The 15,432-nt window shown below is 44.5% G+C and overlaps 2 protein-coding genes across 3 annotated transcripts; both read left to right on the top strand.

The window, feature by feature from the left end:
• The first annotated feature begins 4,155 nt into the window (after positions 1 to 4,155).
• On the top strand, positions 4,156 to 9,692 carry slc37a2 (solute carrier family 37 member 2). The gene is made up of 18 exons (XM_028983503.1): positions 4,156 to 4,470; positions 5,853 to 5,934; positions 6,007 to 6,097; positions 6,168 to 6,246; positions 6,323 to 6,458; positions 6,530 to 6,606; positions 6,745 to 6,911; positions 6,982 to 7,019; positions 7,096 to 7,215; positions 7,290 to 7,380; positions 7,843 to 7,905; positions 7,977 to 8,062; positions 8,145 to 8,193; positions 8,274 to 8,347; positions 8,416 to 8,494; positions 8,562 to 8,659; positions 8,728 to 8,792; positions 9,406 to 9,692. Exons 1-18 carry the CDS (start codon positions 4,412 to 4,414, stop codon positions 9,419 to 9,421), a joined length of 1,470 nt encoding a protein of 489 aa, XP_028839336.1. The 5' UTR covers positions 4,156 to 4,411; the 3' UTR covers positions 9,422 to 9,692.
• A 1,288-nt stretch (positions 9,693 to 10,980) lies between these two features.
• Positions 10,981 to 15,432, top strand: pde9ab (phosphodiesterase 9ab). 2 transcript variants are annotated; one of them, XM_028983417.1, is made up of 19 exons: positions 10,981 to 11,093; positions 11,319 to 11,428; positions 11,515 to 11,585; positions 11,695 to 11,772; positions 11,861 to 11,904; positions 11,988 to 12,042; positions 12,129 to 12,199; positions 12,279 to 12,366; positions 12,453 to 12,534; positions 12,613 to 12,687; positions 12,766 to 12,852; positions 12,918 to 13,022; positions 13,322 to 13,404; positions 13,485 to 13,641; positions 14,020 to 14,133; positions 14,213 to 14,317; positions 14,436 to 14,564; positions 14,634 to 14,729; positions 14,821 to 15,432. In XM_028983417.1, the coding sequence occupies exons 2-19, from the start codon at positions 11,360 to 11,362 to the stop codon at positions 14,863 to 14,865; spliced, it is 1,554 nt and encodes a 517-aa protein (XP_028839250.1). In that variant the 5' UTR covers positions 10,981 to 11,093; positions 11,319 to 11,359; the 3' UTR covers positions 14,866 to 15,432. The 2 variants fall into 2 exon arrangements, with proteins under 2 accessions (XP_028839250.1, XP_028839249.1); XM_028983416.1 differs by having other exon boundaries at positions 14,815 to 15,432.

The raw sequence follows: 15,432 nt of genomic DNA, 5'->3' as shown, positions 1-15,432 counted from the left end.
CTAGAGCCGGAGAGTATGTTATGAGCCAGAGGCGTGTCTTAAATACTGCGTGTAGACAAAAAGCTAGCTTAAAAGAAGATATAAAAGTAATATAATACAAATATATAACAGAATATGATACAAAATATAAAAAACAAAAAATATATATTTTGCAATCACAAAATAATCTATCTAGTAAAATAAAATAAGATATTAAGACAACTGCCAGGACAGAACGAATCATATGGAATGCTCTACAGTTCTCATTGTATATTTCTCATGATGCAGTTACTACAGGTGGGGGGATTTCAGTGATGGATATTTAAAGCACGTATGTAAGGGACTCTTGATAAGAGCGGCTGCCACATGCTGTAAATGTCAAATGGAATTCTGACATTGTGAACCAGGAAATGCACAGCATGCCGTGACCGGTAAATTACTGACGAATTGATGTCTTGTCTCATTTCAACAAAAATAAGTCCATGTAGTAACTCACTTTTCCCTCCTCACTAGGATATTCCTGATTCAGTCATGTCTGAGAAATTTTTATGCAATTTAACTGTCTAGCTCTGCTAATTCCGATCTCATCCACATTATTTAGAGGTTGCCAGTAAATACATTTGAGATTTTTGCTGTGAATTAAGGATTACTAGTCATTTTTAATTATATTTAAGCCATAATGGTCCCCCTTGTAATGGAAAATGATAATGTTTCCTATGCTTGCAAGCTATTATTAGAATGTGTTAGGTGCCAGTCTAGGGGTACGTCCCATAACAAAAGAAAAGACAAAATGGAGAAATTTAACAAGTATTTTTAGTATTTTACTAAATAAATAAATGCATACGAAACAAATTACAACGAACAAAAACTGGAAAAAAAGAGAAAAACAAACCCGACAATCGTCACCTCCTAGGGGAAGCGCAGGGGAAAGCGGAAGTGATGCAATCAGGAAATGTTATGTCCACAGCAGGAACAGGAGGACTCAATCACCAGGCATCCTGCAAACACCACAAACACACCAAAAACCACCAGGATGTAACAGGAATCAGTTTGTTCTTTTGGGAGGTCGGCAACAACATGCTTATCAGGGTTTCGTCCCAGCTCTGCCAGCTGGCCACAGAAGGAGGGGAGGGGAAGGGACAGTGACCAGTGATGTTTCCTCAGCTCCAGTGCATTGATCTCACAGACACTGAGCATTGATCCCTGCACCGGGCTCCTGCTGGAAAACCAACCTGATGACTTCCTTTCATGTTGAATTATTGGGAGAATCCTGGTAACAGGTGAATGTGCGGACTTAGATACCTGTAAATAAAATAGGCTTTGAGGAATAGTTCTTTTACAGAACACTGTATTTTAGCACTTTTACGCAAAAGAAAGGTCTCCTCAGCGGGGGCCTCCTGGAGCCAGAGCGCCCGACAGCCACGCAAATTTACAAGCGCTGGCGAAAAATAACCATTATAGCGATTCACGTCGGCGCTAACGACGTCCGGCTACGCCAGTCGGAAATAACTAAAGATAATTTTATAGAGATGCTTGAACTGGCTAAAACGACGTCGGATACAGTAATCTGCTCTGGCCCATTACCGCAGTTTCGGCGTAGCGACGAGACCTGTAGCAGGCTCCTCGATATAAATCGCTGGTTGTCGGAGTGGTGTCCAAAAAATAAAGTGGGCTTTATTAATAACTGGCCAACATTTAGGGGGAAGCCTGGTCTTTTTGGGCGAGACGGCATCCACCCCAACTGGGCGGGTGCCACTCAGTTGTCTAAAAAATTGGCTCATAGTCTTAGAACCAAAAAACAAAACTGACTCGCCAGAGCCGAGACCAGGCAGCAGACAGAGCGTCTGCCATTTGCGTAGAGCCGCCACCCAGCGTGTACAATATTGACACTGTGTCTGTACCTCGCTCTATAAAACAAGAGATTCTACAAGAAACGTTAATAATAAAACTCATAAATATGCTGACACTGTGTCTGTACCTCCCTCTATTACATTTACATTTACGGCATTTGGCAGACGCCCTTATCCAGAGCGACTTACAACGTGCTTTCAAGTTACCATCGATGAAGAGCTCAATTCCGGTTCACTAGGACCCCAACTGTGAATACATCTATTTTATTCACTCTGTTGTAGATTCTGTACACAAAGTTCGACAACAAGAAAATTACAATTTAATCTAAATATTCTCTAAAGAGGAAGGTCTTGAGCTGTCGTTTGAAGGTGCTCAGTGACTGAGCTGTTCTGACCTCGAGGGGAAGTTCATTCCACCACCGAGGGGCCAAGACGGAGAAGAGTCTAGATGAGCGTCTTCCTTTTACCTTCAGAGATGGAGGGACCAGGCGAGCAGTACTGGAGGCTCGGAGTATACCAGGTGCAGTGCGAGGTGTAATAAGGGCTGTGAGGTAGGATGGTGCTACTCCATGTTTGGCTTTGTAGGCCAGCATCAGTATTTTGAACCTGATGGTGCAGCTACTGGGAGCCAGTGGAGGGAACGTAGCAGAGGGGCGGTGTGGAGAATTTGGGAAGGTTGAAGATTAGTCGTGCTGCTGCATTTTGTAGTAGTTGTAGAGGTCGAATGGTACATAGTGGTAGACCAGCTAGAAGGACCAGCTATTAAAACAACTAGGAAAAAGGCGAACAGGAGAGGACCACGCCATCATGACTCTACAGCTTCAACCAAAAGAGAACTTTGTGCCTTCCGAACGGTAGTGGCCACAGAGTTCCCCGAGCCTGTCTATGGTTCCACAGTGGCTAGAAATGGCGATAGGTGTGAAGAGTGTTTTGGTCATTCTGCTTCACCATTCAGGATCTGGAATTTGTCCCTTTATGACGTCATAAGGGGAAGAATCGCATTTGCTCAGTGATCTAATGTAAAAAGGAGCACAAATGTATTTCTTTTTAGTTTCGTCATGTGAGACACTGAAGTTTTTCTAGAAAAACATTGACGCGACTTCCTGTCTGCACCAAACATTGTGGTGGGTGAATGAGGTTGATGATGTTGTTTCAACTTCTCTCCTCCTCATAAGACACAGAAACTGCGCATCCTGGGGAAATCTCATTTTAGCTTCATTTTAAGGCTTTTTTAAGGACCCTGCTTCAGAAATCACCGTTCTGGCATGCAGTTTAATCACTTTATATTACATATATCAAGAATTTAATTCGTCATCATAAACAATTGCTCGTTCAGAGATTTTTCTTAGAAAAAAATGTCACGTCTTATTCACATACACTACTCACAAAAATAATAATGGTAACAGTATTTCTGCCATATGACACCAAATTACACAAATGCACTGTGGTCTCACCCCATGACTGTTGATATTCATCCTTTTTTCTTTTCATCCTACAACTATAATTTATCAATTACTTTGAATAATTGATCATTTATCAATTTTTCTTTTCCTCCTTTGTCTGTGGAAAACTGTTAACTGTAAGAGTATGATATTGTTATTCCACAGGCTCAGAAATGTTCATAACTTCAACTTTAACAAACATATTTAAAAGCAGTTCAGATTGATGTTGACTCCCTTCACTCCCTTTAATGCAATACAATCAATACATCCAAAGTTCGTAAGGTTATCTATAATGTATGGTGGTGGAGGTACAGGCGCCTGAATTACTGTTCTACAGGGACTTATATCGTCCTCTGTCCTGTCTTAACTCAACATTTATCTTATGGTTACATGTGATGTGCCCTGATTTTCCAATCTCATGTGAGATTATGTAAATCGCTGCTAATATTAAATAGATATGTACATTTACCAGACGCCCTTATCCAGAGTCACTGGTTAAGTTGGTTGGCGTGTAGGTTTTGAAGCTGGGGAAGAGGGTGGTGGCTGGAAAATTGGAGCAGGAGCAGCATCATATGAGAATGGAAATGGGAAGACTGTCTGTCCTCGTGATTATAGATCAGTATGGTGTATTTCCACCCGGATCTTGTCCATTTAAACCTGCTTTACAATCAACACCTTTCAGTTTATGTTCATGCTTTGTTTAATTTATGTTATTTATTTCGTATATTCATGTGTGTGAATGTTCCTCTTCTCGGCATTCCTGCACTTTGTAGTAAATCGTATTTAGACTTTTCTGTCCGGCTTTTAATAGCCACAAAGAGACAAAAGAAGAGGCGCGGGACCACGTCGACGTGCGCGCCGCCGCGCTGCGTGGTGACGTCACGCCGGGGTCACGTGCTCCGCGGTCCCGCGCCGGCCCGCCGTGAGGAGGAACCGGGCTTGGAAAACGGGAATATGGCCACGCCGGGAATACCGTCGCGACGAGCCTTTAAATAGCCATTCAACATGGAAAGACACGGGGCGACATTTTTATCCACAGTATCCACCGATCGACAGGTTTTACTCGCCGTTTTACCCTTTTAAACATGTTTTTACGCGCGACAATCGGTTTTTAGAGATTTTACTTTTGGGAAAGAAAAGATGAGGACTTCTGTGGCCCCTGGAATTCAGCTCGTCACCTCTTTCTCCAGGGACAGCTGGTGAGTTGGGATCAGGGGACAAATGGGACTGATTGTGCAGGGCTGGGGTTTTACAATATTCCCCGGCTGAGATTTTACATTTAGATTTAAGGCATTTGTGATTTTATTCTCCAGATGTTCCTCCCGGGAATATAATTCACTTATTTGTGTGTTTGATTATTCTCCAGATGTTCCTGCCAGGAATATAATTCACTTATTTGTGTGTTTGATTATTCTCCAGATGTTCCTGCCGGGAATATAATTCACTTATTTGTGTGTTTGATTATTCTCCAGATGTTCCTGCCAGGAATATAATTTACTGATGTGTGTGTTTGATTATTCTCCAGATGTTCCTGTCTGGAATATAATTTACTGATGTGTGTGTTTGATTATTCTCCAGATGTTCCTGCCGGGAATATAATTCACTTATTTGTGTGTTTGATTATTCTCCAGATGTTCCTGCCGGGAATATAATTTACTGATGTGTGTGTTTGATTATTCTCCAGATGTTCCTGCCGGGAATATAATTTACTGATGTGTGTGTTTGATTATTCTCCAGATGTTCCTGTCTGGAATATAATTTACTGATGTGTGTGTTTGATTATTCTCCAGATGTTCCTGCCGGGAATATAATTCACTTATTTGTGTGTTTGATTATTCTCCAGATGTTCCTGCCGGGAATATAATTTACTGATGTGTGTGTTTGATTATTCTCCAGATGTTCCTGCCGGGAATATAATTTACTGATGTGTGTGTTTGATTATTCTCCAGATGTTCCTGTCTGGAATATAATTTACTGATGTGTGTGTTTGATTATTCTCCAGATGTTCCTGCCGGGAATATAATTCACTTATTTGTGTGTTTGATTATTCTCCAGATGTTCCTGCCAGGAATATAATTTACTGATGTGTGTGTTTGATTATTCTCCAGATGTTCCTGTCTGGAATATAATTTACTGATGTGTGTGTTTGATTATTCTCCAGATGTTCCTGTCTGGAATATAATTTACTGATGTGTGTGTTTGATTATTCTCCAGATGTTCCTGCCGGGAATATAATTCACTTATTTGTGTGTTTGATTATTCTCCAGATGTTCCTGCCAGGAATATAATTTACTGATGTGTGTGTTTGATTATTCTCCAGATGTTCCTGCCGGGAATATAATTTACTGATGTGTGTGTTTGATTATTCTCCAGATGTTCCTGTCTGGAATATAATTTACTGATGTGTGTGTTTGATTATTCTCCAGATGTTCCTGCCGGGAATATAATTCACTTATTTGTGTGTTTGATTATTCTCCAGATGTTCCTGCCAGGAATATAATTTACTGATGTGTGTGTTTGATTATTCTCCAGATGTCCTGCCGGGAATATAATTCACTGATGTGTGTGTGTTTTTGACCAGGTACCGAGGCTACACTCTCTTCCTCACCTTCATCTTCTACACGGCGTATCATCTGTCACGGAAGCCCATCAGCATCGTCAAGGTAACGGTGTGGTGAGGAGTATCGGCTGCTGGTGGTTTGTGTTTCTTGACATCTTCTGTCTGCCGTGTCCAGAGCGAACTGCACCGGAACTGCTCCACCGCGCTCCGCCCGGCCGACCTGAACGTCACCAGTAATGAGACGTGGTGCGACTGGGCGCCGTTCGGTGAGTCCTGCTGGACAGGAGCTGCTGTGAGGAACCCGTCCTCGTGAATAACGTTCTCCTGTCTCCTCAGACCAGGAGAATTACCAGTCGCTGTTTGGGGTGCTGGACATGTCCTTCCTGGTGTGCTACGCAGTGGGCATGTTCTTCAGGTATCCTGGGTATGGGGCGGTGAAAGAGCGCGGTGCTGCGGGCGTGGCTCACATTCCTTTTCTTGTCTCGTGACAGTGGCATTTTCGGGGAGCGGCTGCCATTGCGCCACTACCTGAGTGCAGGGATGCTCCTCAGCGGGATTTTCACCACGTTGTTTGGCCTCGGCTTCTACTGGAACATCCATTCCATGTGGTACTTCTCCTCCATGCAGGTGAGGAGGAGGAAGGTCTTGCTCAGGTTGATGAGGAATAAAGCTAATGAGATGTTTGTGGCGACTGTCAGGCGCTGAACGGACTGGTGCAGACGAGCGGCTGGCCGGCGGTGGTGGCCTGTGTGGGGAACTGGTTTGGAAAGGGGAAGTGAGTAGTCCCGTCCTCTTTCACTACCTACATCCTCCACAGCCGTGCCTGTTGCTGACAGTCTTGTGATCGTCACATGCCTTGTCATGTGACCCAGAGGTCACAATCCCATAATTCCCTGTTGCTTATGGGTTCCAGGCGAGGGCTGATTATGGGGATCTGGAACTCCCACACCTCAGTGGGGAACATCCTGGGATCTCTGATCGCCGGGATCTTTGTCTCGTCGGCCTGGGGACTGTCCTTCATAGTCCCTGGTGTCATCATCGCCACCATGGGGGTCCTATGCTTCTTCTTCCTGGTTGAAAGTGCGTTCATGGTGGAAAACGACTGATTTATCCTGAGTTGTCGTCTAAATCTTGCTTTTTCCTTTTTAAGGGCCAGAAGATGTTAACTGCAGCCTCCCTCAGCACCATGTACGTACAAGATGGCGGTTGTTTTTCAGAATGAATATTTGGTGACGGTCAGAATGATCACCACCTTCTCCGTCAGGACTGTGTGGAGCAGGAGCCGCTTCTCAGGAACTCCAGTAACCAGGAGATCTTCAGCAGCCCCCAGCACGGTGACGATGGTGCCGAGGCCATCAGCTTCACCGGCGCCCTCAGGATACCGGTGAGTGTGGAGCTCGGGTTGGAGGGGGCGGAGCCGCTGGCAGCCCTCATGCGGGTTCCCGTGCTGGGTTTCAGGGCGTGGTGGAGTTCTCGCTCTGTCTGCTGTTCGCCAAGCTGGTCAGCTACACCTTCCTGTACTGGCTGCCGCTGTACATCGCCAACGCTGGTGAGGGCCGCACCTCCACACCGCACTTCCACACCGCATCTCTGCCACACCTCCACCGCTCCTCCATACCTCACCTTCACACCGCACCTTCACTACACCTCCACACCGCACCTTCACCACACCGCACCTCCACATAGCCCCTCTCCACGCACCTCCACTGCACCGCCACTGCACCTCCACACCGCATCTCTGCCACACCTCCACAGCGCACCTCCACACCGCACCTTCACACCGCACCTTCACTACACCTCCACACCGCACCGCCACACTGCACCTCCACCACACCTCCACGTCGCACCTCCACACCGAACCTCCACCACACCTCCACCACACCTCCACATAGCCCCTCCCCACGCACCTCCACCACACCTCCACGTCGCACCTCCACACCGCACCTCCACACCGCCAAGCTCACTGTCCAGTGCTAGAACTGTATCCGCAACGCCGTGTTGCTCTTCGCAGCTCATTTTGACCCGAAGAAAGCGGGGGACATGTCCACCTTATTTGACCTGGGAGGCATTTTGGGTAAGTGTGGGCATGTCCATGCGTCCCCGCCGGCGCGGCCTGTCGCTGTCTCACCGTGGTTGCGTGTTCAGGTGGGATCCTTGCCGGCCTGGTGTCGGACTACACGGGCGGCCGGGCCAGTACGTGCTGCGTGATGCTGATCGCGGCGGCGCCGATGGTGAGACACTTTCTTCATTCCGCTGTCCGCTGTACTGTCCGCTGTCTCCTTCCTAACGTCTGGTGTCTGGTTGCTTCACCAGCTCTTCCTCTACCACCACGTTGGCCAGAACGGCCTGTCAGTCACGATTGGTGAGCTCCACCGCCGCCCGTCTCCTGACTGCTGGGAAATGGTGTGTTTTACTTGTCTTCCCGTCCCCGGCTGCTCTCAGGTATGCTGCTGCTGTGTGGCGCGCTGGTCAACGGCCCGTATGCCCTCATCACCACGGCGGTGTCGGCCGACCTGGTAAATTACTCCTCATCCTCACCAGCCTCATGGTCTCCAGCTCGGTTTGAACATCTTTTCCCTTTCAGGGAACTCACGAGAGCCTCAGAGGAAACTCCAGGGCTCTGTCCACAGTGACAGCCATCATCGATGGGACGGGATCTATAGGTGTGTTATCAGAACTGCGTTCTGCGTGCTTGTCAGTGCCGCGAGATTCAGCTGAAATGTCCACCAGGTGCCGCCCTGGGACCCCTGCTGGCGGGACTCATCTCCCCAACTGGCTGGAATAACGTCTTCTACATGCTCATCACGGCGGACATGCTGGCCTGCCTGGTGAGGGACACGTCCCGGACCTTGTGGCCTTTTTATTTGTACTTTTACGACAAGTCTCTCTTTCTCAGTTTCTCTCCAGGCTGGTGTTCAAGGAGATGATGGTGTGGTGCAGACCTGCCCCCAGGCTGCGAGGGTGAATATCTTTACCCACGATTCTTTAGGTGGAAACATGTAAAGGTGGCAGGACAGATGACGTTTAATTTCAGATGAACTCCCTGCATCAGGAAATTCTTGAAATGAGAGGTGTACTTAATGTATTTTTAGCGTTTAAATGTGTAAAATGCTCTTGCAGCCGCACTTTCAGGTAATTGTGCCCCTCTGGGCCTTAAGTGATTGTTTGGAATTCATATATTGACTAAAAATAGAAATGTTCCATTGTTACGGATGCTTTGTAGGGTAATTGGTGGCTCCTTTTCCTCTTCTTGGTGTTAATCTGTCTCCATGGATTTCTGATGTCATACAACTGTACGTCTGGGACTAATAAAGTCGTACATTTTCGCAACAGCTTGGAGCCGTTTAGGGTATGACCAGTGACACTCGTTAGTGACTCAATGATGTGTGGCTTGATCTAAAATGAACCAGGATTTTTGTTTAATCATTCTGGGGAAGCTTGTTCATGGACCGGAAAGAAACCGTTTAGAATAAAATGGAAGGAGTGAATGATTTTCCATACCATCACATCTGCAAGATTTTAGCAGTTGATTTAAGAAATTCCATGACTCCTCTGCTGTCTTTCTTGTTTCCAGGTTCAAAGAAATTTAACAAAGCACATTTCACACCTGTTACACAGTTAAAGGGACCATGATGTTAATTTCAAATGAAGCAGTCTGGCCTGCAGAGCAGTTTATGAATATGATAACCAGGGGCTTTCATCGTTCAAATGGTGCTGGAACAAACAAAGGGATGTGATGAGTGGAGTGGACAGAAAAAGACAGAAGAGGAAGGACAACCAGAAGCTGTAAAGCCTCTCCCTTCTCTACTTGCTGTACAGTTGTACAACTTGTATTATTAAAATATGCTTTTTATGCATTTATATCTGTCTCTTATTTCAAATTTCAAGTGAGTGTAAATAATTGCTGTGTGTATGTGAGATCCCAGTTTTCACCCAAATTTACCACCACACACCTTCATCACACCACCTCTAATTAGGGCTGACACATACAACCTCAGACCGCTGCAGGTATCTGATCCAGAGGTAGAGGTACGGAATAACCGCTTTATATTAAAATACGTATCGCTGGCCAAATAACCGCTTCATAATTAAATATGTAACACTGGCCCAATAATCGCGTTATAATACAATATGTAACACTGGCACAATAACCGCTCTATAATAAAATATGTAACGCTGGCCCAATAACTGCTTTATAATAAAATACGTAACGCTGGCCTAATAACCACTTTATAATAAAATACATAACACCGGCCCAATAATCGTGTTATAAAAAAATATGTAATGCTGGCCCAATAAGCGCTTGATAATACAATACGCAACGCTGGCCCAATAACTGCTTTATAATAAAAGTGTTTTTTAATAAGATACGCAACGCTGGCCCAATAACTGCTTTATAATAAAATACATAACACCGGCCCAATAATTGCTTTATAATAAAATACGTAACGCTGGCCCAATAGCCACTTTATAATAAAATACGTAACGCTGGCCCATTAACCGCTTTATAATAAAATACGTAACGCTGGCCCATTAACCGCTTTATAATAAAATACGTAGCGCTGGCCCAATAGCCACTTTATAATAAAATACGTAACGCTGGCCCATTAACCGCTTTATAATAAAATACGTAACGCTGGCCCATTAACCGCTTTATAATAAAAGTGTTTTTTAATAAGATACGCAACGCTGGCCCAATAACCGCTTTATAATAAAATACACAATAATCGATCAACTCTGTTATTCTTTTATTGGAAGTAAAGGAATATTCATTTGTTATATATAGCAGTAATTTGAAATATCTGAGCTTGAGAAGGATCACTCTAACTCTACGACTGTCTGGGGAGCTCATCACTTTCAGAGGGATAAATTACTAAAAATTAGATTTTTTTTCTCTGACCCAGTAACATATTTGACGATTTGTCATTTAAGAAGTTTATCACTTCCAAACAGAAATCTGTGATATGGTAAAACCCAGTCACTTGTCCATGTATATCATGCATATTTATTTATTTCTTGGTTGCTCCCTGACCCTGTGACCAGAATAGAGGCAGAGTGTCTGGATCCTCCAACCACGATGGCCAGCTACACCACAGTCCTTCTCCTGGCTGCTCTGTGAAAATGATGATGTCTGATCCCTCCTAGAGAGCCACAGCCCACTTCACCATAGAAACAGTTCCTTGGCAACTCGGTGGTGTGGAGATTGTATTTAAGTGTCTGCAGTGTTCCTGGCCCAGGTGGACATTCGGAGCAGGAGAGCTGGTACATCCTTGGATTTTAGTCATTCATTTTCCCACTTTAACATTATTTAATTATATCTAATATGCATCTATATTATAGCTCTTTGTGTGTGTGTGTTTTAATTGTTGTATATGCATTTGAAACAATGGTTAAAATAATTTCTGACCATGTACTGTCGAATTCTGTGCTCTTCCTCTTCTACAGTAAATTCCGCTGTATTAAGTATGTATACGTTTTTTTCCAAAGACTAAAAATAAGTTGAAACGGGAAGTGACTCAACACTCATCATGGGCTCGGGATCTTCATCCTTCGCTTCAAAGACTCTGTATCTGGATGTGGATGGAAAAGTTCAAAGGGTGAGTCAGATCGTAACTGGGAAAACAAGGCACTCGTTTATGAAAGAAGGTTATAGAAATGATTATTATTTTTATTGTGGCTTTAGGTCATTTTCAGTCAATACTGCAGCCCCTGTGACATCAGAGAACTTCTCTGTTCCTCCTCTAACATTGCAAGGTCAGCACATCAATCTGGTTCATATTCATATAGTGAACTTCCTGGTGAAGTTTACGGAAGGATTGGAGGAATTGGATTGGAATTTTCATAAAATGTCTCATGCTTGCAGAAATACTGCAATACAGCTGACGGACTCAGAGGGCGGCTTGATTTCCATTGATCCCACCATGCCTACTAATACCCCCAAGTAAAGTGGAACTGTCTTCACGTTACATTATGAACTTACACAGCGTATCTGATTTTATGTCTTTATGCTTGTCTTTACATGTTTGCAGCTCCTTGTACAAGGTTGTGCCACAGTCTACTGGTCAAGTGGGAGGTTGGAACATTTCATATTTAAATATTTCCAATCTGTAATCTATTGTAGTTTGATTATTGCACCTTTTTTTTATCTTGGAATAGAGAAAGATGACATGTTCCAGAATGTCCTGTCTCAGGTGGCAGAGCAGTTTAGCAGGTAATGCGAAGCCTGCGTCATTTTGGAAGATTTTTTTTGTTTTGAAATTTCATATTATTTTAAATGTTGTTCTAATTTCTGCCCAGGGCCTTCAGGATCAATGATCTAAAGACTGAGGTGACCAGCAGGCTGGCTATGCTGGAAAAGAGGGTTGAACGTGAGTGTTAGGGGTGACAGTGTCATGCTGTCCTACCACAGCGGCTCCAGAGCTCTACTTTTTCTCTCTGTCATTTCAGTGGAGGGACTCAAGGTGGTGGACATTGAGAAGTGTAAAAATGACCTGAAGAAGCTGCGTGATGAAATGACATCGAGAGGAGGGGGGAGGTGAGCAAGTGAACTGAACTGCATCAGTGTCTGTCATTTTCTGGTGTTGTAACTGGTGTGTAATCGTTTTAAATGCATTTTTCCAGAATAAACTGTGGCTGTAAATATAATTTCTCAGATGGGGAAAAAAAGTTGTCTCCAAGAAGAGACGTTCCAAGCTACCCAAAGGTAAAGAGCAGAGTTATGAAATTGTGGAGTGAGTTAGAGCCTTGATGTGATGGCGACCATGTACCCTTTGGTCTGCAGTATACTTTGTCCCAGGAGACCGTTGAGGCCTTGAAGAAGCCCACGTTTGATGTCTGGCACTGGGAGCACAACGAGGTCTTCACCTGCCTTCCTGAGTCTTTGTGTTGAGGTGGTCTGGCTGATATGTCATGGGGATCATTACACTGTGTGCAGATGTTAAGCTGTTTGGAGTATATGTACCATGATCTGGGGCTGGTGAAGGAGTTCAACATGAATCCTATAACCCTGAAGAGATGGCTGGTAAGACACGATGAACAGCTGGACTGTAGGGTGGACATTTTCTCAACTCTGCTTCTCTTTTCCAGTTGAGCATTCAGGAGAATTACAGAGAGAACCCCTTCCACAACTTCCGCCACTGCTTCTGTGTTAGCCAGATGATGTACGGGATGATCCATCTGTGTAACCTTCAGGTATGTAGGGTACGTAGGGTGGTAGTAGCCTAGTGGGTAACACATTCGCCTATGAACCAGAAGACCCGGGTTCGAATCCCACTTACCACCATTGTGTCCCTGAGCAAGACACTCAACCCTAAATTGCTCCAGGGGGACTGTCCCTGTAACTACTGATTGTAAGTCGCTCTGGATAAGGGCGTCTGATAAATGCCATAAATGTAAATGTAAAATGTATGTGTGTGCGTGTGTGTGTGTGTTTGTCCAAGACAGAGAGAAAAGTAAAGTAAAACTCAGTGGACTTTCCCTGTCTCCTTTAGGAAAAGCTGACAATGACCGACATCTGCATTCTCATGACAGCAGCCGTGTGTCATGACCTGGACCATCCAGGATACAACAACACGTACGACTCTGGTCCTCCATGTCTGTAATGTCCCAGTCTGCAGTGCTGTGGTGTATGGGACTGATGATGCTTCCTGTCAGGTACCAGATCAACGCCCGCACTGAGCTGGCCGTGCGCTACAATGACATCTCCCCCCTGGAGAACCACCACTGTGCCGTCACCTTCCAGATCCTCACCCTGCCGGAGTGCAACATCTTCGCCAACATCGAGCCTGAAGCCTTCAAACAGATTCGACAGGTTTCCTGCTTCTTCTCACTTGTCCTCCTCATGATTATTAAAGATTATTATTGGTTCAGAAGGGTGAAGACAAAAGGGAAAATTGATACGTGAACAAGTGTAAGTGACTCGGAGAGCTGCATTTGGCAGATTGTTCTGGCAGTCATCTGGTTGTAAAGTGCTCCTGCTTCAGAAGGAAAAAGCTCTTGTCAGTCATGTTGTGTCTAACAAAGCATTAAAAAGCAAAACTGTCCAATATTACAAAGAAGACATGTTACTGGCCATCACACACAAAATATTTTTATTTTATTGCACCGCTGTTCTATATTACATTAATTTGGGACTGCTGTATGATTTATGTATAATCAGTTTGATATTTCATGCTTCTCTGTCTGTCAGGCTATAATTACCCTAATATTGGCGACAGACATGGCGAGGCATGGAGAGATACTCGACTCCTTTAAAAAGAAAGTGGACAACTTTGACTTCACCAACGAGGAGCATGTTAAATGTGTAGGAATCCATAATCCTAAAATTTTTTTCCAGTGATATGTTGCAAATATGTCGTTTGAATTCACGCTTTCTTCTGCAGCTCAAGATGGTTTTGATAAAATGTTGTGATATCTCCAATGAAGTGAGACCTACAGAGGTAGCAGAGCCATGGGTGGACTGTCTTCTGGAGGAGTATTTCATGCAGGTGATTGTGTCTGTGCCACGTTCCAGCACCAATTTATGCCGTTCTAGTACCTATTTGGAGATCATATGATATTTCATGCTATTTGTAATATCTTGAAAATGCTTGTCACCTTCTACAGAGTGACCGAGAGAAATCAGAAGGGCTTCCTGTCGCTCCCTTTATGGATCGTGACAAAGTCACAAAGCCTACCGCTCAGATTGGATTCATCAAGTTTGTTCTTATTCCAATGTTTGAGACAGTCATGAAGGTACCAGTGCACCATGGGTAAACTATTTTCATATGAGTCCATACAAGCTGACGTCCCTCGTTATTTCAGCTTTTCCCCCAGATTGAGGAAATCATGGTGCAACCTTTGAGGGATTCTCGGGACCACTATGAGGAGCTGAAACAGATCGATGATGCCATGACCGAGGTGACCAGAGTTCATAAACACACTTAAAACAGACCCAGTATTAGTTGTGTTTGCACTACTGGTCTAATGAGAGGTTTGTCTCAAGGCACAGAAGAAGAAGTCTGAGAGCATGTCCTTGGGAGGGAAGAAGAAATAAAGCAGTTCTTCAGTAGCCCTGCAAACAATTTTTTTTCTTTCACTTTTAAAATAGCATATCAAGAATCAATGCGGAACATTTGTTTTTAGGAATAGATTAATCCTTGTCGAAGGCCACCTCAGATACCCGACTGTAGTCTATCACAAAACCAACAAAAGCCTCCTGCTTCAGCAACATGACCAAAGGTCAAGTCACAGCAATGTCCAAGTTTGCCCATGCACCCCATCCAGCGACCGTTGGTCTGTAGATAACACAGAACTGACTTGTGGTTCTGCAGGCCAGTTAGAGTCTCAGGATCACTGGGATGCTGCATGGTCTGTTGATGCTGACATTCGTGTCTAAGAAGATCCTTCAGCTTCATCTTTTGTCCATGGGGTGAGCATGAAGAATTGCTGATTGTGCATTCCAGATGTCTGTTCTCCAAAAAGCCAACCTGGACAAAGCCAAAAGGACAACCTGACACATTTACTGAAGTGAAGGACACAGACTGCCAATCTGCAGGAGCAGATTCTTTCTGCTGTAGAAGATACCATTATACCACTGTAGCATTTACCCACCCAGACGTGG

The sequence above is a fragment of the Denticeps clupeoides genome, chromosome 6 (assembly GCF_900700375.1).
Source record: "Denticeps clupeoides chromosome 6, fDenClu1.1, whole genome shotgun sequence".
Lineage (NCBI taxonomy): Eukaryota > Metazoa > Chordata > Actinopteri > Clupeiformes > Denticipitidae > Denticeps > Denticeps clupeoides.
Note: the sequence above shows the minus strand (reverse complement) of the source record. Positions and strands in the feature narration are given on the sequence as shown.